The following is a 25573-nucleotide window of genomic DNA, read 5'->3' as shown; positions in this document are numbered from 1 at the left end:
ATTTGGTGTATGGCTACTATGGGAATATAAACTCATCATGACCAGAAAAGGTGAGGAATATATTCTGCAGTGGTTATGATGTGTATTATGTTCATAAATTAAATATTTTCTACGTTAGAAATGCCACATTACAGTACTCAGACATTGCCTACAAAAGTCAGTGGAAAAGTTGAACCGTCTGATCTACCATTAAACTCGCATAGAGTAAAATAGGCTACTTGAAATAGCTTATCTATTTACAACTGTGAAGCGGGTCCAATTCAATGAGAGATGGGGTGAATGGTAGTCTATCCTAACTTGTTATAGGCCTATAAGCTATTTTGCGAGTAGCCTATAAACCCATCACAGTGAGAAAAGGTGAGGAATTTATTCTGCAATGATCATGGAAATTAAAAAAAAGAAAATATATTCCTATTTCTAATTACTGTAGTATGCAAAGATAAATCGCTTTTCGCTTTTCTCACTACTGGCAAATTATTGCGTCTTGTTATTATATTTAACTAGGCCTACTCATTTTTTTGTTATGAATATGTGTTATCATATATTCCCCATTTGTACAAGGCTACTACTAGACAACTTTTGTAACCACAACAAACTGTGTGTACGCATGGTCTAAAGTTTGTGGGAGGATAAGCACATTCTCATGTCAAGTTCAGTTTTATAAATGTGACCGGCCACCTAGATTCGGTCTTATGTAGAAAACATTTTTATTGTGTTTTTTACATTGGATAAAAGTAGAGACTCAGAGCTAGAAAATGGTATATCATACACTGCAGTTGAAGAACATTGGGAAAGTAATTCTGCTTTGATAGTCGATAAACTTGTAACTCAACTTTTGAGAAAATGGGCCTTGAATGTTTTGGTAAACCCACTGGAGAAGTCTTCTTTGTCTACACCCATTCAGCATCGTACACCGTCTCTTAATTTAAACTACCCCTCCCGGATCCGGGAGAATTGTCATCAACTACACTAATTAGCATAACGCAACAGACAAAAAATCGTACTAGAAAATATTCATATTCATGAAATCACAAGTGAAATATAGTGAAACACAGCTTAGCCTTTTGTTACCCTGTCATCTCAGATTTTGAAATTATGCTTTACAGCCAAAGCAAGACAAGCATTTGTGTAAGTTTATCAATAGCCTAGCATAGCATTATGTCCAGCTAGCAGCAGGAAGCTTGGTCACGAAAATCAGAAAAGCAATCAAATTAAATCGTTTACCTTTGATGAGCTTTGGATGTTTTCACTCACGAGACTCCCAGAGACAGCAAATGTTCCTTTTTGTTCCATAAAGATTATTTTTATAGCCGAAATACCTCCGTTTCTTGTCCACGTTTTGTTGAGAAATCCACCGGAAATTGTGGTCACGACAACAGAAACATGGCAAACGTTTTTTATAATCAATCCTCAAGGTGTTTTTCAAATATCTATTTGATAATATATCAACCGGGACAATTGGCTTTTCAGTAGGAGCGAGAGGAACAATGTCTATTATGCACAAATCACTCTGAAAGCCACCACCTGACCACTGACGCAATGTTGTCGTTCACGCTCATTTTTCAAAATAAAAGCCTGAAACTATGTCTAGTGGCTATAGACACATTATGGAAACCATAGAAAAATGAATCTGGTTGATATCCCTTTCAATGGGCAATAAGGGATGCACAGGAACACAGGGGTTTCAAAATAAGAGTCACTTCCTGATTGGATTTTTCTCAGGCTTTCGCCTGCAATATCAGTTCTGTTATACTGACAATATTTTTACAGTTTTGGAAACTTTAGAGTGTTTTTTTATCCTAAGCTGTCAATTATATGCATATTCTAGCATCTGGTCCTAAGAAATAGCCCGTTTACTTTGGGAACGTTATTTTTCCAAAAATGAAAATAATGTACAGTGAAATGGTTACTTGCATTGTAGCAATATCAAAAACAGAGTGTGCAGATAAAACATTTTATATATATTATATATATATTAGATATATTAGATTATAATTATTAGATTACGCTTTTCTGACACACTTTGATGGGTCATGTGAAGAAAATGCTATAAAGAGCCTCCAGACACATCTAGCTAAGTGGATGGGTCACTATTATCTAGACATGTACACATGTTCATGAAATACAATTGATGGCAGTAATCACCCCCAGACACACCTGGCTAACTTGATGGGTCATGTAATCATCTTGGGTGAAGTGTTTTGTGTAGACATGTAGCTAGCTAGCTTGGTAAACAATGGACCGGCATAATCCCAACTCATACTACTACCAACCAATACAAACATTGTCGTAGCTGTAGTATATATCTCCAGGTAGCTAAAGCTAACCAACCAGGTTCAATGTTAGCTCGCTAACATTAGGCTCTAACTAAGAATGCAAATTGATTTCTGATTTGAATATGGTTTCGCTATCTAGCTAACAGTATGCTTTCACTTGTAATGAAAACAACTTTGACAAAATTAGAAACGTATAATATCTGAAAATGTAGATAGCCTCTTACATGGATGAACGCTTCGCAGCAGACTGGAACCATTTAACTAAGTTTTATTTTTAGCTACATCTTGTTTGGCCAGCGTTGTGTCAAGTCACTCCGGTTCACACTGACCATGGTCAGTAGCAAGTCACTTTTTCCAACTGATCTGTCGATAGTGCCTGCTAAATTAGGGCATCAATGTTGTTGAGAAAAGTAGCAAAACTTTTGTAGTTCTCGATGGCTAAAGTTATATATTCAAAAAACAGCGTGGTAGAAATGACTATCAACACATACTGAGCAGCTCACGTTATAAACAGAAGCATGCTACATGGCAGACCAATCCAAACTCATCGCCCTGCATGTCCAGCCCATCTATTAGTTCAGCCAGTCATGGCTAGCAGGAAGGTTCCTGCCTTTTTTCGTGGCTAAACTACTAGGCTCGTTATTTAACAATTTAAATAACAGAATCAAACTAACAGGCTTGCTTCCATCCCTTTCCTTGCCCCAACCTGGGCTCGAACCAGGGATCCTCTGAACACACTCCTACGATAAGTGCCATTGGATATTTAATGACACAGAGATTCAATGACACCTATTTACCGTCCCACCCGAAAGACGGTACCCTACACATGGTACCAATGCCCCAGGGCAGTGATTGGGGACATTGCCCTGTGTAGGGTACCGTCTTTTGGATGGGACGGTAAACAGGTGTCATGACTCTCTGTGTCTTTAAATATCCCATGGCACTTATCGGTGGGGTGTTAACCCCGGTGTCCTGGCTAAATTACAATCTGGCCCTCATACCACCATGGCTACCTAATCATCCCCAGCTTCCAACTGGTTCATTCATCCCCTGTAACTATTCCCCAGGTCATTGCTCCACAAAAGCTGCAGCCCTTGCAGAGCAAGGGAAAAAAGTACTTCAAGGTCTCAGAGTGAGTGACGTCACCGATTGAAACGCTACTAGCATGCACCGCTAACTAACTAGCCATTTCACCCCGGTTACACACACAATGTACTGTAATATGGATATTGTTCAGACTCAGATCTGGTTTACAGTGGTCTTAAGAATTCACTAACTATAATCACATTCCTTGATAAATCTGTTTTGATGCCGCATGCATTTACCAGTAACTTTATGCAAGCGAATGCACACGGATAGGTTTTGTATCAGATTTGTGCAATATATTACAAATAGATTTCATCACCATAAATGTTTCTGTAGTGTTATTGTGACTGGCTGACAAGAATGCAACTACAAGTACTTACAGCACCTAGAAGAATATCGTGATTCTGGCCTTTGGGGCAGTGTAGAAAGCAGAAAAATAAGAGTGGAGTTGTTTTTGATTTCTCAAAAGGCAAAAGAAAAGAAAAGGTTCTACTGGGGTCCTGTGTGCCTTGTTACCCGAGTGATGGTGGGTCCCTGGGTGAATGTGATAATGGTTGATGGGAGACGAGGACGGGTGCAGCTAGTGAGTGTAAACATGCAGACAAAGGGGATCTATTAGGAGTGCACGCACCACGCATGAGCTTCCAGGTAAGGCATTTTGGTTTCACCCAGCAAGCCCGCCAGTCGGTTGTGCTCTGTATCCATGACAGCTTGCTTTTTTCCTTTGTAGTAGCAAGAAAACAAACCAACAAATTCAGCCTGAATGACAGGGGAGGGATTTTGGGGTGGGAGGAGCTACTCATGGAGCTACTCATGATTGTGTTCACTCAGAACAACTGTGTGGAGAGACACCATTTGGCTAGCTTGTTTGTTTGTTTGGGGCAGCAGATAACTTGGTGAGCACTGCTAGCTCTTGGTCATGTGGAGGTGAAAGCGGGACCTCTGAGTAGTAGCAGCCACTAGGCCCACCCCTATTGAATGGTCACTCAGCACTTAGCTTCCATTACGGGATTTCCCTCCTCCGGATTATTGACTTCGTGGCTTTTTTTTTACTAGCTGGTCTGGATTTGTAGCATTTTACAGTTTGGGTTTAAAAAATTCCACAACGAACAAACTAAACTAACTACATATTGTGTGAAATTCAAGACTGACTGACACCAATGGACTTTTGAACATGAGAAGAATGTCTCCCTTCCTTTGCCTTGCAGGTGAGAGGATCAAGGATGAACATCTTTGAGAGCTGTTTGCCTGGACTTTAACCCCCAGTCATCGCTACCAAATCATGCAGAGACCATCCACCCAAGGCACTATGGCATGCTCTCTGTGGAAACTACCAACCTTCTGCTGGTTTATTGCAATGGCCCTAATCCAGTCTTCAGAGGGTAAGTACACAGTCCTGTTATGTGCAATAACCTAATATTGAAATCCTTTGAAGTTAGAAAATTATATATTAATATCAATGTTTTTTTGTAACAATTAGACAGGGAAAGGGCCTGTTCTTCTCATTGTCTTCCTCAAGTTTAGCATTTAGGCTCTGAAATAAAATGGTCACTTTTGCAGAGTAGCGCCTCTGACTGCATGCAGTAGTTGTATGAATACAGTGGCCTCAGAGGATGCGGGATAATATTGAGTGATTTCATTAGTTGGTGAATTGTGATTGGTTTGAGATTTTCTGCTTCAAAGCATCACTTGTCCCTGGTGCAATCAAAGCTTCTACTGGATACATGTTTAATTTTGCACTGAGATTCCCTTGCATATACTGTCCATCTTAACCTAGAAATCTAAACCATAAATGTTTTTAATCACAGAAAAATTGGGCTTTGATTAATAGACTAAAATAGATCAGAATCATGCCTGAACTATCTCATAACCATTCAGGCCAACATAATATGCATAATGGCAGGAATAGTACACCCACAAATGTATTAGGATCTTCCAATATTTCAAATGTAGGCTTTATGCCAAATGTAGCATCTTTACAATGCAAGGAATCAGTAAAGGCACTGTTTTGGGGGTTTATTTGTGCCAATTGTTCACTGCTCTTTCTTCTAATGGTTGGATTGACAAGGAGCGGTTATCCTATATGGGTGAATCAAACAAAAAAAATCATAATTTGTTCATGAAATATAGATGCCCAATCCTGTGCATATTATGATCCCATCTAACACTGAGGTGGACTCACAACAGAGTTAGTCCCAAATGGCACCCTATTCCCTACTTAGTGCACTACTTTCTATGGGCTCTGGTCAAAAGTATTGCACTATGTACGGAATAGGGTGCCACTTGGAAAAACAGCCACAGTCTTTGCTACAATGGTCTGTTGCTGCTTGTCTGGTGTAGTGTAGCCTGTGGGCTGGAAGGGATTTACGTAGTAGAGGACCAAGGTGAATGCTGACAGGAGGTGAGACGATAAAACAAAAATTATCAACACCGACCAAACCGAGCACTTATCGTGGACACTTCTCTGATATCGTTCATCACAATAAGTAGCATATACTAGAGAAATGTGAAGTTTGAAGAATGATGACAGTAATCTTTTGCCTGAACTGAGAGATATTGTCCTGAAAACGAGCAAAAAGAAGGAAGTCACCGTTTTCAGCCTGCGTTAATAGATGCACCTATTCACTAACCATATGAAACCTTTTCATTTGGTTTCTCGTGAGCCCCTCTTCTCCTCGCAGTCCCGTTCTAACAACGGTTCTCGGCCTTGCAGGAGTTTCATTAAATAATATTCCCAAGTAAACATGGTTCATTAAACTGCATCCTGCCTGTAATATATTTTTAATGCATTTTTATAATTGAATTAAAATGGGTTACTGCCGTGCTATAAATGGCTAGAAGTTTTGATTTAAGAGACTGCAAGATTGATTGCTCTGAGAGTTCTCCCACTCTTCTTTCCTTTACATCCCTCGAAAATTCACATCTCATCGTCCCCATTTGACTCTGTGGGCATACGTACAGTGTGGTCTGAAATTATTGACACCATGATAAAGATGAGCAAACATTACTGTTAAGGCAGATTGCCTATTTAACTAGTGCACTGGGTGAGGTAGAATAACATTAATCTAAAATTGAGTTTGGAAATAGCATTGTTAGGAGATGTGGAGAGACCTGGTCAGTCAATTACTAATACTCTTAGTAAAAGTATTTATCTTCAACTTGCAATTTGTGGATTTTATTTGACTAGATAGATTCAAATTGTATGTTAAACATCACAGCATAGTTGAAAGATATATGGCGTGTAATCCGAAGAGGTGGCCAGTAGAGATGGGTGGGATCGGCTGAGGGTTGGGATGTGGAATTGGAGACAAGTGGGAGTGGAGTTGCTGGGTGGGGGATAGAATGATGGTCAAACATAAAAGTACAAAAATAAAGTCAAAATAAAACAAAACAAAAAGTATGTTTGAAAGACACTGTTACAGCTAATGCCTGTTTGCTTGAGGCTGATGCTGCACAGGTGTTTGTACACATGCATGGAATGGAATAATTATACAATGGAATCATTTTATTATGATTTTGGGGACGGGGGGAGGGTCTCTGATGGTTGAGGGGCAGCTCTCAGGAACTGTGGGAGAGCTGGTGTCCTGGCGGTTGGTCTCGGAGGGTTGGTGGCCTGGCAGTTGGGAGCTTGGGCCGGAGGCTGATATTTTGCTGGTTTGGGTTCCCGTTTTTTAGCTTGTGGGAGATCTGTCTGTGCCAGGGCGTTGACCCTGGTTGCTTCTGTGGGTCGCTCTGGATGGGAGTCTGTTAAATGACTGAATGTAATGTAAAATGTTGAGTGGCTTCTCTGCAAGTAGATTGTATGTTTTAAAAAGATATGAGAATCCACATGACCATATATAATAAATACAATAATATTATTCCCTGTCATCAGCATTCCAACAAAATCTCAGAGCCAGTAGTCAAATCATAAACCATCATTCTCCCCAAAGCATTTACAAATAGATTAATTTCAAGGCATACCCAACATTACTTTCCGTATAACATCAAACATTCTACCACTAATCCCAACAGTGCGTCTTTAGATGCACATTAACTGAAACATCAAACAGAAAGGAAAATGTAAACAGTATTGTGGGTTACTCACAGTTGGGTATTGGATGCACAGATAACAGAAATAAAATGATATATGCTGGAGAGGTTTTTTACTACTGCTTGGATGGCTTGGCACTAAACTAATAAGACCAATTAACTCAGGTATTTAACAAGGATAATTCGTAAAAGCTAATGTTTCAGTTCCTTGCTCAGAACATGAGAACATATGAAAGCTGGTGGTTCCTTTTAACATGAGTCTTCAATATTCCCAGGTAAGAAGTTTTAGGTTGTAGTTATTATAGGAATTATAGGACTATTTCCCTCTATACCATTTGTATTTCATTAACCTGTGACTATTGGATGTTCTTATAGGCACTTTAGTATTGCCAGTGTAACAGTAAAGCTTCCGTCCCTCTAGTTAGCATGCGCTAACTAGCTAGCCATTTAACTTCGGGTAACACCAGCCTGATCTCGGGAGTTGATAGGCTTGAAGTCATAAACAGTGCAATGCTTGACGCACAATGAAGAGCTGCTGGCAAAACGCACGAAAGTGCTGTTTGAATTAATGTTTACTCGCCTGATTCTGCCTACCACTGCTCAGTCAGATACTTGTATGCTTGTATGCTCAGTCAGATTATATGCAACGCAGGACACGCTAGATAAGATCTAGTAATTTCATCAACCATGTGTAGTTAACTAGTGATTATGATTGATTGTTTTTTATAAGATAAGTTTAATGCTAGCTAGCAACTTACATTGGCTTACTGCATTTGCGTAACAGGCAGTCTCCTTGTGGAGTGCAACGAGAGAGAGGCAGGTCATTATTGCGTTGAACTAGTTAACTGTAAGGTTGTAAGATTGGATCCCCCCGAGCCGACAAGGTGAAAATCTGTCGTTCTGCCAATGAACAAGGCAGTTAACCCACCGTTCCTAGGTCGTCATTGAAAATTCTTAACTGACTTGCCTAGTTAAATAAAGGTATAACTTTTTCTTTTTTTATCGGCAAATCAGCGCCCAAAAATAGCGATTTCCATTTGTTATGAAAACTTGAAATCGGCCTTAATTAATCTGCCATTCCGATTAATCGGTCAACCTCTAGTTTCTAGTGTCCAAAAGCCTGTATAACACGGGCAGTGCCATTGAGGACTGATACGTTACGATCTATGGCTCAGAGGTAACTGCAATTAAAGGGATGGATAGTGCAATTAAAAAGAGACGGTTAACGTTAGCCTTTTCTACAGCTAAAAGTGGTCTCTGCTGGTTTTGCTCTTACTCCTCATGGGGCTCTGCAAACGGGCCTGGTTTGATCTAGGTCATGCTTTGATCTAGGTCAACCTCAGGCTAGTTAATCAAACAGGCCACCAGTCTGAAGTAGTGTTTGATGTTTGCCCAGAAGGGGTTGCCGTGACTGGGTCCAGGTCAGGTAGGCGGATGATGAAGGGGAGTGGTACTGCCGCCGCATGGAGCACCATGGGTGATGGTTCTGTTGGAGGGTGGCGTGCATGAATGGCAATTGCAGGAAGGGGGTATGCAATGCCTCTACTCTGGGCCCCCATGAGCCCACAGCTGCATGCTGTTGGAACACTGAGGATCTGACCCATGTCACTGGAGGATGAGGTGGAGTTGGCTTGCACTCCACAGGAAGGTGTCTTGCAGTGTCCCCTTCACCAGGAGCTAGGTTGAACACTAGTCTGAATTTGCCGCTGTGTTGCTCAAAGAGGTGGCGTGGCAGGTAACAGGATTCCAGGGATCCTTACTCAGGATCAAGAGTAAGTTTGGCGACATAGCCTGAGGTTACCAGCTTCTGGATCTCCTAATGGTGGACTTTGGCCAGCCTTGGATTCTTAAGCAACCGACGCTCAGTGCCATGAATGGAAGGCATCACTGCTTGTTTTGTAAGATGCAGCTGTGGGCTCATGGGGGCCCAGAGTAGAGCATTTGCATATCTCTGGAGGACTTCCACCAAGATTATTGTGGTCTTTTCCTCCAGGAGATTCAAGACACACTGATCTTGTTTGGAACATGTGACTTCCTTTCCAATTAGGGAATGTGTCCACCTAAAATAGCTTCTGTACATTCTCAAGGAATTCCGTGGCTGGGGAAGCAATGGTAGCGGATAGGCATTGCTGAACATGTGTGTGACATCAGGCTTGCTGGGCCCTGCACAGCCCAATCTAGCAAGGTGTGGATAGCGACAGGGCCTCCCACAGGGCCAGTATGGACTGGCTCAATGGGGACCAGCAGGTATAGATTATGAGCAATAGAGGCCGTGGCCTGTGGATCTTTGGCAGCGGCATGACCTTCAGTTGTGGGAACTTCCTCTGAAGCATGTCAGAAGGGGAGGTGTGCTCCGCTAGGCAGATACTGTCTGCTGTGACTGCACTGTGGACTTGATGCCAGGTGCCGCTGTCTCCTTCAGGGGATATGGTGAAGGCCACAGAAGCTCTGCTTTCTTGGAGTACATCTTGACAAATAGTTTGAAGGCTCAGTACCTCTGATTCACCCTCTAACCCAAGACAGTAGGCAGCAGCAGGGAGAATGATGGAACGTTCAGAGCCGTAGTAAAGATGGGAAAGGTCTCCATCGCCTCTTCACCATGATTTAAGATTAGTCTAACCACTTTTAACATCACTCGGGCTGAGCGGTTTGGGCAGTCAAGGTAGAAGACAGTCTCGGCTTTGTCGGTGCTGACCATAAGGACGCTCCTGATCTCTTGCAGCACGGTGAGGTTTACCTCCATGCTGGTGTTGCATAGGTTTTTTAGGGTGCATTCCTTTGGGGAGTATTTTCGGCCACACTTCGAGCAGCATACTTTAACTGAGATCCAATCCCTGATCTTCTCCCTCGAGAGCTGCTTGAACTCAGGAGCCTAAGAAGTGTTCTTCCCCTTCACAGTAAGGACAATGGAATTCAAACTTGGGCTTGTTTTGGTTCGATTGTTGCTGCTTACCACGAGGAGATCTGTAACTGACTTGTTTGTGTTCATGTTCACTGGTCAGTAACATGGTGGTACCCAGGCACCATGGTTCTTTCCGGTTAACCTCCCGCTTGTCCTGGTAGAGAACAAAGGCTGTCTGTGAGAGTCTTCCGGCCCTTGCTTACACCTGCAACCAGCCAGACAGGTTCTGGAGGGTATAGGTTTGTCCTACTCTAAGAGACCATGAGTCAAGCAGCTCTCAATAAACCCAATCACGGTATTCAGGTGACAATTTACCCAGTAGCTTTTACACATTTGAACTCAGCACCCTGGTGACCTTCCAATATCTGCAGCATGCCTATGAAGGATTGGATGGAGAAAGCAAATTCTTACCTTCACATGTGATGCATTGAGAATGTTGCCAATGTCACACTGGACGAGCTGATGGGGCTGTCCATACTTGGCATTTAGGGCATTGAGAGCTGAGGTATATGGCCTAGTGTCATACATGTATTACTTTGCCAGTTTCTGTGCACTTGGCATTTTCAGATGATCCAGGAGCACTTGAAACTTGCACTGTTCTGAGAGGTGACCATGGTTACATAGGATACTGTCTAAGGCCATGTTCAAGAGGGTGAAATCACTCTCTTGCCCAATTTCAAAGTGAGGCAGTTTAGGTCTTTAAATTATATTCTGACATTAAAAACCAAAGTCTATCAGAATTCCAGTCATTCCCCAAAAATGTTTTGCCCTTAATTTTCAAGAATAGTACTTGGACGTATAGATTAGCCAAATTGTTTACCTGAGCATGACCCCACAACTAAGGACTTATTAGCCAGCCCTACTCTGTTGTTTATTAATTTGTTGTCATGGAGAACTAATTGGACTAATAGAGTTGAAAAATAAATGCTGCACTCATGAAATGGCATGCTTTGAGCACTACTGATGAAAAAAAATCCCCACTTGTATTCCATAGGCTTGGATCCACACTGTGCAGCTGTTGCAAGAGCTCATTTTTCACTGGCTGTCCACCGGTTTCAAATACAATGATTGGTAGGCAGTTCAATTCAACCATTATTGGGTTCAAATACACATTTAGATTTGTGAACAGCCATTCACAACAAGGCGCCAATAGCTAAATGAGAGAGCAGTAGTATTTATTCACATCAATGCGCTATCTACAGTTGAAGTCAAGTTTACATACACCTTAGCCAAATACATTTAAACTCAGTTTTTCACAATTCCTGACATTTAGTCCTTGTAAAAATTCCCTGTTTTAGGTCAGTTAGGATCACCACTTTATTTTAAGAATGTGAAATGTCAGAGTAACAGTACAGATAATTATTTATTTCAGCTTTTATTTATTTCATCACATTCCCAGTGGGTCAGAAGTTTACATACACTCAATTAGTATTTGGTAGCATTGCCTTTACATTGTTCAACTTGGGTCAAATGTTTCGGGTAGCCTTCCACAAGGTTCCCACAATAAATTGGGTGAATTTTGTCCCATTCCTTCTGACAGAGCTGGTGTAACTGAGTCAGGTTTGTAGGCCTCCTTGCTCACACACACTTTCTCAGTTCTGCCCACAAATTTTCTATAGGATTGAGGTCCTTGACTTTGTTTTTGCCACAACTTTGGGGTCAATGTTTGGGGTCATTGTCCATTTGGAGGACCCATTTGCAACCAAAGCTTTAACTTCCTGACTGATGTCTTGAGATGTTGCTTAAATATATCCACATAATTTTCCTCCCTCATGATACCATCTATTTTGTGAAGTACACCAGTCCCTCCTGCAGCAAAGCACTCCCACAACATGTTGCTGCCACCCCCCTTTTCCTCCAAACATAGGAGGAGGACATTTCTCCAAAAAGTACGATCTTTAGTCTGGCCTTTTTTTATGGCGGTTTTCAAGCAGTTGTTTCTTCCTTGCTGAGCGGCCTTTCAGGTTATGTCGATATAGGACTCGTTTTACTCTGGATACTTTTTTACCTGTTTCCTCCAGCATCTTCACAAGGTCCTTTGCTGTTGTTCTTGGATTGATTTGCACTTTTCGCACCAAAGTACGTTCATCTCTAGGAGACGCAACGCGTCTACTTCCTGAGCGGTATGACGGCTGCCTGGTCCCATGGTGTGTATACTTGCGTACTATTGTTTGTACAGATGAACGTGGTACCTTCAGGTGTTTGGAAATTGCTCCCAAGGATGAACCAGACTTGTGGAGATCGACAATGTTTTTTCTGAGGCTGATTTCTTTTGATTTTCCGAAGATGTCAATCCAAAAGTCACGGAAGTTAAAGGTAGGACTTGAAATACATCCACAGGAACACCTACAATTGACTCAAATGATGTCAATTAGCCTGTCAGAAGCTTCTAAAGCCTTGACATAATTTTCTGGAATTTTCCATGCTGTTTAAAGGCACAGTCAACTTAATGTATGTAAACGTCTGACCCACTGGAATTGTGATACAGTGAATTATAAGTGAAATAATCTGTCTGAAATAATCTGTCTGTTGGAAAAATGACTTGTGTCATGCACAAAGTAGATGTCCTAACCGACTTGCCAAAACTATAGTTTGTTAACAATACATTTGTGGAGTGGTTGAAAAACGAGTTTTAATGACTCCAACCTAAGTGTATGTAAATTTACAACTTCAACTGTAGATATCTATAGTAAGTGCTGTCATCCTTACCTCCAAGCATTTATACAAGTTGGGTAACCTTTGGATGCCAACAGTAGTCACACCATTGGAAGACATATCTTGGACTGAAGCCTACAAAAGCCAATTCCTGCTCTTTTCCCGCGATCCATCAAACACATTTAGTGTGTCATCATTTTGGTCAGACTCGCGCAGGTGGAACAAACTTAAACTTGCACCTTTTTTCAATGCTGATTTCAATGTCATTGAGATTACAGAGAAGTGTCAAAGATTTTGTTTCACAAACATCCTTTATGAATTTAAAAGTAATCCTCTAAATTATCATCTAGTTTTTCGAAAGTATCTGTAATCTGATTACAGTATTTTTGCTGGTATGGTAATGGATTAGAGTAACTGGTTTTTGTAATTCTTTACATGTAATCCTTTGTAATCCGTTACTCCCCAAACCTGCTCATTTCAATCATCCCTTGTAATTTCCATAATTGATTTGTGCCAAGAAATGAACAGAAAACAAAACATATTTTACATTAGGATATTTAATTTAATGATATTATAATAATAATAATAATAATGTCTGTCATCAGCATTTCTACACATTCTCAGAGCTGGTAATAAAATCATAATTCTCTCCAAAGCATTTACAAATAGATTAATTTCAAGGCATATCAAACATTACTATCCATACAAACATTCCACCACTATTCCCAAAAGTCTGTCTTTAGATGCACATCAACTGAAACATCAAACAGAAAGGACCGACTTTGGGACCATTCCTCCATACAGATCCTTGATATCCTTTGTATGCACTTATGGACTACCCTCTTCAATTTAAACCACACGTTTTCAATAGGTTTCAAGTCCAGAGGCTGAGATGCTTAAGATTTAGATTTTGTGGCCAATGAACCACTGTGCAACTATAAGAGAAACTCTAGATCACCTTTACTCCACACACAGAGCTAGCTCTCGCTCGCCCTCCATTTGGCAAATCTGACCATAACTCTATCCTCCTGTTATTGTTTACAAGAAAAGCTCAAACAGGCAGTGCCTGTGGTCCGATATGGATGTGGTCAGATGAAGTGGATGCTAAGCTACAGGACTGTGCATCGACAATGTCCCCACAGTGACGGTACATACATATCCCAACCAGATGCCATGGATTACAGGCAACATCCACACTGAGCTAAAGGCTAGAAGTGTTGCTTTCAAGAAGCAGGACACTAACCCGGCTTCCCAAGTGGTGCCGTGCTCTAAGGCACTGCGTCGCAGTGTTGAGGCGTCAAGACAGCCTGGGGTTCATTATCGGCCGTGACCGGGAGTCCCATACGCCGGCACACAATTGGCCCAGCGTTGTCCGAGTTAGGGGAGGGTTATATAAAATACTCTTACACCCTCCGATGAACCATCAAAGAGGTAAGGCATCAACAGGGGACTAAAATCGAATCCCACTACTCTGCCTCTGATGCTCGTGTGACGCAAGCCTGCTTAGTGACGCAAGCCTACCCAACAAGCTAAATGCCTTCAAGGCTCGCTTCGAGTTAAGCAACACTGAACTATGTGTGAGAGCGCCAGCTGTTCCGTGCAACTGTGTGATCACGCTCTCCGTAGCCGATGTGAGTAAGACCTCTAAACTGGTTAACATTTACAAGGCCGCGGGACAGACGGATTACCAGGATGCGTACTCAGAGCATGCGTGACCAGCTGGCAAGTGTCTTCACTGACATTTTGAAATTCTCCCAGACCCATTCTTTAATACCACCATAGTCCCTGTGCCCAAGAACGCCAAGGTAACCCGTCCAAATGACTATCACCCTGTGGCACTCATATCTGTAGCCATGAAATGCTTTGAAAGGCTGGTCATATCTCACATCAACACCATTTTTCCAGACCCTCTACAATTTACATTACACCCCAACATATCCACAGATGACGCAATCTCTTTTGCACTCTGCACTGACTACAGCTCAGCGTTCAACACCATAGTGCCCTCCAAGCTCATCACTAAGCTAAGGACCCCGGGACTGAACTCCTCCCTCTGCAACTGAATCCTGGATTTCCTGATGGGACGCCCCCAGGTGGTAAGGGTAGGCAACAACACATTCGCCATGCTGACCCTTGACATGGGAGCCCCTCAGGGATATGTGCTTAATCCCATTCTATACCCCCTGTTCACCCACAACTGCGTGGCTGCGCACGACTCCAACACCATCGTTAAATTTTCCGACAACATGACAGTGGTAGGCCTGATCATTGACGACGATAAGATAGCCTATGCGGAGGAGGTCAGAGACCTGGCAGTGTGACGCAAGAACAACAATCTCTCCCTCAAAGTCAGCAAGACAAAGTGGCTGATTGTGGACTACAGGAAACGAAGGGCCAAGCACGCTTCCATTCACATCGGCGGTGCTGTAGTGGAGCGAGTTGAGAGCTCCTCGGTGTCCACATCCCTAAGGATCTATCATGGCCCAAATACACCAACACAGTTCTGAAGAGGGCACGACAACACCTCTTCCCCCTCAGAAAGTGAAAAAGATTTAGCATAGGCCCTCAGATCCTCATCAAGTTCTACAGCTGGACCATTGAGAGCATCTTGATTGGCTGCATCACCCCTTGGTATGGCAACTGCTTGGCATTCAACCGCAAGGCATCTATAGAGGGTAGTGTGGACGGGCCAGTACATCATTGGGGTTTAGCTCCCTGCCATCCAGGACGTCTATGCCAGGCGTGTCAGAGGAAGGCACTAAAATTTGTTGAAGACTTCAGCCACCTAAGTCATAGAACTGTTCTCCCTGCTACCGCATGGCAAGCGGTGCCGATGCACCATGTCTGGAACCAACAAGACCCTGAACGGCTTCTATCCCCAAGCCATAAGACTGCTGAATAGTTAACCAGACTATCTGCGTTGACATATTCTGCAATAACTTTTTTAACTCATCACATACGGTGCTGCTATTGTTTACTATCTGTCACTTGATTCCTAGTTATACATATCTACCTCAATTACCTCTTACCCCTGCACATCGACTCGGTACGGATACCCCTTGTATATAGCCAAGTTATAGTTACTCATTGTGTACCTATTATTACTTTTACTATTATGTGTTTTACTTTTGTATTATTTCTCTATTTTCTTTCTCTCTGCATAATTGGGAAGGGCCCGTAAGTCAGCATTTCACTGTTAGTCCACACCTGTTGTTTCATGAAGCATGTGACAAATTCAATTTGATTTGATTTCTTTGGATTTTGTTGTGTGCTTGGGGTTATTGTCTTGCTGAAAGAGCCACTTGTGGCCAAGTTTCAGCCTCCTGGTAAAGGCAACCAGGTTTTTGGCTAATATTTTACAGTAGGTATGGGGGTTATTTTCTGCTCGTGTATTTTCTCATTTCAATACCATATCCACTGGTGTGCGTGGCCAAATAACTCTATTCTCATATCATCCAACAAATGTAAATGCCTGGGCCCTCATTTATCAATGTTGCGAAGAAAAGCTTCTATATTAACTTGTACGAAGAAAATATAGAATGTACAAAAAAATGGTATTTATCAATTGATCGTAACGCTTGTATTTTTCCTTGATAAATCAGACACGTTCTAAAACACAGTGCTAGTGCACGTGAAGTCTCATTTAAATAAAGAACCACGTTAATGACCATTTGTGGACAAAAACCTTCCCTTTAAAGCTCCAAGAAATGTCACTAATTTCTGTCCACCAACATGGAGAAATCAAAAACAAAAGAAGAAAAACTTTTCGGACCAGAAATCAAACTTTTGATCACCGAAGTGGAAGCAAAACAAGCCATACGTTTTGGAGCCCTCAGCAATGGCTTGGCAAATAAGAGAAAAAAAAAACATTGCTTGGGAGCAGGTTAGAGCTGTGGTAAATTCGGCCTCATTTGAGTGCAGAATGAAATTAAAAAGAAATGGTTTGATTTGAAAACGTGTGCAAAAAAAAAGTATCCTCAAAAGGGATATAAGTACAACAGGAAGAGGGCAGAGTGACTCTTCACTGTCTGCTATGGACCAGCACATTGGCACCATAATTGGAGAGACCTCAGTGTCTGGCATCATTTGTGATGGTGATACTGAGGACCCTCTCCCAGACCCTGAAGGAATACCAGACGCACCAACTGATGGTAAGTCGAGCCTTTTTTTTTGCAACCATATTCAGACATGGAACACATCTAAATATTTTTTTCTTGACAATAACTATCACAAATATATATAACAAAATTAATATAACAAAAATAACAAATCATGAAATCTTCACAGATGTGGGTGATTTGCCTGACCCCTCATCCCCAGGCCTACCAGAAGGGTGTCCTCTTTGGCAAGCTCTTCAGCTAAACAGCATGTTTTGACTGACGCAGTCCTGAAACAACATGAAGAGATCAACACATCAATTATTGGACTCAAACAGCAGCTGGAGGATGTATGCAACGGCCTGAGAGAGAGAAATCAATCATTGAAAGAACTTGTTGATTGTGTCAAACATGTAAGACAATACATTCTTGTGCAATGTAAATGTGTTTTCCTTGTCGATTTGATTACAATATTTGGAAGAACAAATATCTAAAACCGTTGTATGATATTGACTCTTGTCCTCAGTGCCAGGGCTATGGGTGGTGGGAAACACTCCCTGTCAGGCATGGGCTCATCGGGTCTGGGTGGATCATTCAGTGGAATGCCATTTTTGATTGCAATGTTGTGGTGCACACTGCAAGCCTTGACAATGTAGCAAACCTAAAAAGGAATTTGCACATTATATTACTTTCATGTAATGGCATTTGAAGGAATGTCATTTCAGAGGCAAACCTTGCTAGGCTGGTATTGCAGTCTTCCTGCTGTCCCAGACAAGCACAGCCAACGCCCTTTCAGCAGGCCTATGGTGCGCTCCACTGTTCTTGTGTAAGCGTGGGCTTGGTTGTAGCTTGCCTCTTGTTGGTTTGAGGGGTTTGTGAGGGGAGTCATCAGCCATGTTTTTAATGGGTAGCCCCTGTCTCCTGCAGTTATGAGCACAACAGTCAGATATTGTTTCCTAGTAGAGGTCTAACATGGCAAATAAAACCTTGTAAATAAAACATAAGTCACTTACCAATAAGCCATCCATCCTCAACAGCTCCTTCCTGGAGGTTAAGGCCAACTGATCTGTTCTGCACAATGAATGATAATGTGTCCCACATGGCCATTTGGCCACTACATTTAAGACAAATGTGAATCACAGATGACCTGCACATTGACAGAATGGAAGCCTTTTCTGTTGACGAAGTTGAATTCGTTCAATGATGGTGCTTTTATTGCGATGTGGGTGCAGTCAACTACTCCAATGACAATGACATCCAGCTATGGTATGGAAATCCCTTTTCAATATGGCCTGTTGCACAGCAGTGTATGGAAACTGTTTGTATTGTGGGGTCAATGATATTATGCCAGGGAGGACTGCAGGCAATATCTGGCTCATGGTTGGTTGTGAATTGCCAGACCGATCCGCAATCTCCCGTTGGAATGTTCCAGTGGCCAAAAGTCCTAGGGTGGAAAGGACTTGGGTATGCACTGGGGTGGCATTGGTGCGTTTCGTCTCCCTTTCTAATAATGGAGAGAGTTGGTTGCAGGGATACACTAAAATATGCCTTGGAAAACGAAATCTACTAATAAGCCAAGCGTCGCTCTCAGCAAAAAGATCTGCACCCTCATTGAAAACACGCTCCTTGCGTAATGCAGCTTGTGCCAGATCCTCCAGCAATGCAAGAGTTGCCATTTTGGACAAGTCACAATGCCTCAGTGTTGCCTTTTATATTATTTAACTGGTTTAACTAAATTGCCTCCAACCTTACATTCCACTCTATTTCTAATTTACTTTATTTTTCAATTAGGCTTAAATGGTTTCATGTTTATGAATTCAATAGCACCCTGAAAAAACGATTAGAAGCTTAAGTTTCTATAAAATAAATACATGAATAAACTATTCATGTACTTTCTTTTTTTCTTCATAGTTTATGATTTGGTCCAGTACTGTATGTCAATCTTTTCTCCTTTTGGTGGACGGTATTTCATTGGCACAAGATGCTGTGTGTACGCAAGGTCAGAGGTGTGCTTAAATTGACACATTCTCAAGAATCAGTACAAATTGATAAATCCCACACATTCTCAAGTGTCAGTAGAAATGGATAAATCCAACACCTTCACATGTATCAGTACAAATTGATAAATCCAACACATTCTCAAGTATCAGTGCAAATTGATAAATCCCACACATTCTCAAGTATCAGTACAAATGAATAAATCCAACACATTCTCAAGTATCAGTACAAATTGATCCAACACATTCTCAAGTATCAGTACAAATTGATAAATCCAACACATTCTCAAGTATCAGTACAAATGGAGACTTTGCTTAGAAACATTTCTGTTCGTACGCAACACTGATAAATAAGGCCCCTGGAATTTGCTAAATGGAATTGCCACTTGGATTGGAACCAGTGCTTTGCTCAGATGGCATGAAAATAGAGCTCACGCCAGTGGTGGGTTTGGCATCGGATTGAAAATCCATAAGGAGATAATAACCCCATTACCTACTGTAAAATGTGGTGGATCATTGATGTTATGTGGCTATTTTGCTTCCACTGGGCCTGGGGCCCTTGTTAAGGTCAACGTCATCATTATAACTGCCTTAATTTAGCTGGAACCCAGAAAGAGTAGGTGCTGCCTTGGCAGCAGTTAATGGGGAGCCATAATAAATACAAATACAAATCATGAACTTCACCCAGTACCAGGATATTTTAGCCAAAAACCTCTGCTATGATGCTGAAACTTAGCCGCAAGTGGATCTTTCACCAAGTGTTCACATCCTTCATCTGTATTCACAGAGCTCTTCTCTCCCTAGAAGACCTTTACTCCTCTTCACTCCTCTTTATTATCTTCTTTCAGTACACTCTGAGATGTACAATATTATCTCTGAGATGTACAGTTTATTTATGTTATTTGAACTGACCATGTCAGTGACTATACCTCATGTACTTGGTAATCATTATTACTTTAATGAAGCTAAATGTGGCATACTGTACCGATGCAAGCATTCTTTAGCCTGCAGCCAATCAACCAACCATGTGGAATCAGCCACATACATATCCTGTGATACTTGATGTCCTCCCCATAGGAAATAAGTGCAATCTACAGTGCCTAGTGAAAGTCTACACACCCCTTGCACAGTTGTCACATTTTGCTGCCTTAAAATTCAATCTAAAAAGGGATTAAATTAGTTTTTTTCAAACAGATCTACACAACCTGCTCCACATTTTCAAAGTGAAAGAAAAAGTTAAGAACTTTTTCCAAATTAAAAATGAATAAAAACGAAAATGTCTTGATTGTGTATGCCTTCACAGCCCATAGTTAGGCCTAATACTTTGTGGCAGCAATTACAGATGTAATTAATGTTGAATAAGATTCTACCAACTCTGCACAACTCTTAGGTCAACATACAGTACCAGTCAAAGGTTTGGACACACTTACTCATTCCAGGGTTTTTTCTTTATTTTTACTATTTTCTACATTGTAGAATAATAGTGAAGACATCAAAACTATGAAATAACACATGTGGAATCATGTAGTAACCAAAAGTGTTAAACAAATCAAAATATATTTTAGATTCTTCAAAGTAGCCATCCTTTGCCTTGATGACAGCTTTGCACACTCTTGGCATTCTCTCAACCAGCTTCACGAGGAATGCTTTTCCAAGGAGTTCCCACATGCTGGGTACTTGTAGGCTGATTTTCCTTCACTCTGTGGTCCCCGTCATTAACTATATCATTATCAAATAGTTTAATTCTATGTTATGACCTGCCTCAAAGACTATACCGAATCAAGTGTAATGTAAGAACAATGCAGTCACATAGGATATACTTGTAATTATCATGTACCTACCCAGGAGCAAGCAACTTAATTTAAATTGAAACCCAGTAGGGTATAACATTTATAATTACTATCCAGTTACAATATAACAAGCTTTGCAGACAATAGGCTAATCAGGATAAATTAGAAGACAGGAGAACATTGTACAGATTGCTACAATAAAGTACAATTTACCTAAAAGGGTTTTCTCCGGTCTAATTGAAAATGACTGGTAGTTAATGACAAGGTGTGCATTGTTACAGTTGTTGTTACCAGGTCCTAGCATATTTATCAAACCTGGTATTACATGTGGAGTTCATGGTAGTGTCACCTTGTAACAAGGTCACATTTTGGTTTGAGTTATCAACATGGTAATTTTCACAGGTGACTTTCACACATGTAATTACAAAACAATAGTTACATAGTGGAACAAGAAAATATGTAAAAACATCAGTAGTTACACACGTGGAATAACCTTCAGCATGTGCACAGTTGTGGAGAATGACACAAATATCAATTTCCACAAAGTTTGCTGTTTCAGTGTTTTTAGATATTTTTACAGGTGTTACTATGGAATACTGAAGTATAATTACAAGCAGTGTCAAAGGCTTTTATTGACAATTACGTGAAGTTGATGCAAAGAGTCAATATTTGCAGTGTTGACCCTTCTTTTTCAAGACCTCTGCAATCCGCCCTGGCATGCTGTCAATTTAACTTCTGGGCCACATCCTGACTGATGGCAGCCCATTCTTGCATAATCAATGCTTGGAGTTTGTCAGAATTTGTGGGTTTTTGTTTGTCCACCCGCCTCTTGAGGAATTTCCACAAGTTCTCAATGGGATTCAGGTCTGGGGAGTTTCCTGGCCATGGACCTAAAATATCAATGTTTTGTTCCCCGAGCCATTTAGTTTACTTTTGCCTTATGGCAAGGTGCTCCATCATGCTGAAAAGGCATTGTTTGTCACCAAACTCTTCCTGGATGGTTGGGAGAAGTTGCTCTCGGAGGATGTGTTGCTACCATTCTTTATTCATTGCTGTGTTCTTAGGCAAAATTGTGAGTGAGCCCACTCCCTTGTCTGAGAAGCAACCCCACACATGAATGGTCTCACTGTTGGCATGACACAGGACTGATGGTAGAGCTCACCTTGTCTTCTCCGGACAAGCTTTTTTCTGGATGCCCCAAACAATCGGAAAGGGGATTCATCAGAGAAAATGACTTTACCCCAGTCCTCAGCTGTCCAAACCCTGTACCTTTTGCAGAATATCAGTCTGTCCCTGATGTTTTTCCTGGAGAGAAGTGGCTTCTTTGCTGCCCTTCTTGACACCAGGCCATCCTCCAAAAGTATTTGCCTCACTGTGCGTGCACACCTGCCTGCTCACACCTGCCTGCTGCCATTCCTGAGCAAGCTCTGTACTGGTGGTGCCCCGATCCCGCAGCTGAATAAACTTTAGGAGACGATCCTGGCTCTTGCTGGACTTTCTTGGGCGCCCTGAAGCCTTCTTCACCACAATTGAACCACTCTCCTTGAAGTTCTCGATGATCCGGTAAATGGTGGATTTCTTACTTACTGGCAGCAATATCCTTGCCTGTGAAGCCCTTTTTGTGCAAAGCAATGATGACAGCACGTGTTTCCTTGCAGGTGACCATGGTTTACAGAGGAAGAACAATGATTCCAAGCACCACCCTTCTTTTGAAGCTTCCAGTCTGTTATTCAAACTCAATTAGCATGACAGAGTGATCTCCAGCCGTGTCCTCATCAACACTCACACCTGTGTTAATGATTGAATCACTGACATGATGTCAGCTGGTCCTATTATGACAGTGCTGAAATGCAGTGGAATGTTTTTTGGAGGATTCAGTTAATTTGCATGGCAAAGAGGGACTTTGCAATTAATTGCAAAATCATCTGATCACTCTTCATAACCTTCTGGAGAATATGCTAATTGCCATCATACAAACTGAGGCAGCAGACTTTGTGAAAATTCTCATTCTCAACACTTTTGGTCACAACTGTAGTTAGATATTCTTTATTCCAATTGTGTAATAACTAATACCGCAACAATCCTATTGCCATGTACAGTGCATTCGAAAAGTATTCAGATCCCTTGATTTTTTTCCACATTTTGTCTTAGAGCCTTCTGTAATTGATTAAATTGTTATTTTTCCTCATCAAGCTACTCACAATATATTGTAATGACAAAGCAAAAACAGGTTTTTAGAAGTGTTGGCAAATGTGTATATATATATATATTTTAAATATCACGTTTACATAAGTATTCGGACCCTTTTCTTTGTTGACTCACCTTTGGCAACGATTCCAGCCTGTACACCTGTATTTGGGGAGTTTCCAATTCTTCTCTGCAGACCCTGTCAGGTTGGATGGGGAGTGTTTTTGCACAGGTATTTTCAGGTTTCTCTAGAGATGTTCGATCAGGTTCAATTCCGGGCTCTGGCTGGGCCACTCAAGGACATTCAGAGACTTGTGTTGAAGCCACTCATGCGTTGTCTTGGCTGTGTGCTTAGGGTCATGTTTATATTGGAAGGTTAATCTTTGCCCCAGTCTGAGGTCCTGAGGGCTCTGGAGCAGGTTTTCATCAGGGATCTCTCTGTACTTTGCTCCTTTCATCTTTCCCTCTATCCTGACATGTCTCCCAGTCCCTGCCGATGAAAAACATCCCCACAGCATGATGCTGCCACCACCATGCTTCACTGTAGGGATGGTGCCAGGTTTCCTCCAGATGTGACGCTTGGCATTCAGGCCAAAGAGTTTAATCTTGGTTTCCTCAGACCAGATAATATGGTTTCTCATGGTCTGAGAGTTCTTTAGGTGCCTTTTGGCAAACTCCAAGGGGGCTGTCATGTGCCTTTTACTGAGGAGTGGCTTCTGTCTGGCCACTACCTTAAAGGCCTGACTTGTGGAGTGCTGCTGAGATGGTTGCCTTTCTGGAAGGTTCTCCAATCTCCACAGAGGAACTCTGGAGCTCTTTCAATGTGACCGTTGTGTTCTTGGTCACCTCCCAGACCAAGACCATTCTCCCCCAATTGCCTAGCTTGGCCGGGCGACCAGCTCTAAAAAGAGTCTTGGTGGTTCTAATCTTCTTCCATTTAAAAATGATTGAGGGACCTTCAATGCTGCAGAAATGTTTTGGTACTCTTTTCCAGATCTGTACCTCGGCACAGTCCTATCTCGGAGCTCTACAGACAATTCCTTCGATCTCATGGCTTCGTTTTTGCTCTGACATGCACTGTCAACTGTGGAACCTTATATAGACAAGTGTGTGCCTTTTCAAATCATGTCAAATCAATTTAATTTACCACAGGTTAACTCTAATCAGGTTGTAGAAACATCTCAAGGATGATCAATGGAAACAGGATGCACCTGAGCTCAATTCCCAGTCTCATAGCAAAGAGTCTGAATACTTAAGTAAATAAGGTATTTTTGTTTTGTATTTGTAATATATTTGCACACATTTCTAAAAACCTGTTTACGATTTGTTATTATGAGATTTGTGTTAAGATTGATGAGGGAAATTTTTTTAATCCATTAAAAAATAACATAACATTTTTGTTATGACAGCTGTTCCACGCGTTCCCGTGACACTCAAGTTGTGTGGGAATTTTCTCTCTCAATTTTATTCTGTTATATTCCATTATATTCCTACTGTAAAATACATGTGTTGACTGTGATCAGGGCAGGTGAATGTAAGTGTGTCTCGTCGGTTTTAATGAACAAAATAACAAAGTATAGGCTGCACAGACCAGTAACATAATTCAACTCAATATATATGCTATTCTATTCTTTTGAAAATACATTTTATTAGTGTTATTTTTTTTCTGAGGACCTGCCTAAACAAAGCAATGTTGGATTTTTTTTGCGATGGTGTATTTATTAAAAAAAATATTATTTAACTAGGGAAGTCAGTTAAGAGCAAATTCTTATTTACAATGACGGCCTAACCCGGCCAAACCCTAACGATGCTGGCCCAATTGTGTGCTGCCCAATGGGACTTCCAATCACGACCGGTTGTGATACAGCCTGGAATCAAACCAGGGTCTGTAGTGACGCCTCTAGCACTGAGATGCAGTGCCTTAGACTGCTGCGCCACTCAGGAAATCAATAGATTCATAAAAAAAGATGGCCGCCCACATCGGCCTACTGCTACTCGTCACTGGTGCCGGCATGCACATAGTAGGTATGAAAGGGGGTCATGTAAACATTGCCCAATTCTTTTTACTGGCAACATACTGTAAATCCTATGTAAAACGTGTATAAGACTCATGTCAGAGATAGGATTTGCAAAGTTTGCTATGTGTCACCCGAGGTGCCAGAAAAACATGTTATGAAAGTGCAATATTGAGTGCCTGAGTGCATTATGGTACTGACGTCTTAGCCTAATGGCTCCTATGGATTGCAACAGGTTGTACCACTAGAAAATGTGCCCCTTCAAAACAAGTTTAATCAAATCAAATTGTATTAGTCACATGCACCGAATACAACAGGTGTCGTAGACCTTACAGTGAAATGCTTAGTTTTATGAAAAATATGTGGTAAGTAAAAAATAGACATGAAAAGAATAAGAAATAAAAGTAACAAATAATTAAAGAGCAGCAGTAAAATAACAATAGCGAGGCTGTATACAAGGGGTACCGGTGCAGAGTCAATGTGCGGGTGCACCATTTAGTCGAGGCATTTGAGGTAATATGTACATGTAGGTAAAG

General features: G+C 41.4%; 1 protein-coding gene across 19 annotated transcripts in view; it reads left to right on the top strand.

The window, feature by feature from the left end:
* adgrl2a (adhesion G protein-coupled receptor L2a) overlaps positions 1-25573 on the top strand; it is a 201169-nt gene that overhangs the window by 34722 nt on the left and 140874 nt on the right. For all 19 annotated transcript variants that reach the window (XR_005051450.1, XM_021599928.2, XM_036975487.1 and 16 more), the window contains one exon: positions 4571-4744. Coding sequence is in view for 17 of the 19 variants with exons in the window: in XM_021599928.2 (XP_021455603.2) it covers positions 4645-4744 (100 nt within the window). In the remaining 2 variants the exon portion in view is untranslated. The remainder of the gene's footprint in view (positions 1-4570; positions 4745-25573) is intronic.

This window comes from Oncorhynchus mykiss, chromosome 4, assembly GCF_013265735.2.
Source record: "Oncorhynchus mykiss isolate Arlee chromosome 4, USDA_OmykA_1.1, whole genome shotgun sequence".
NCBI classification, from domain to species: Eukaryota; Metazoa; Chordata; class Actinopteri; order Salmoniformes; family Salmonidae; genus Oncorhynchus; species Oncorhynchus mykiss.
This window is presented reverse-complemented; position numbering and strand designations above follow the sequence as displayed.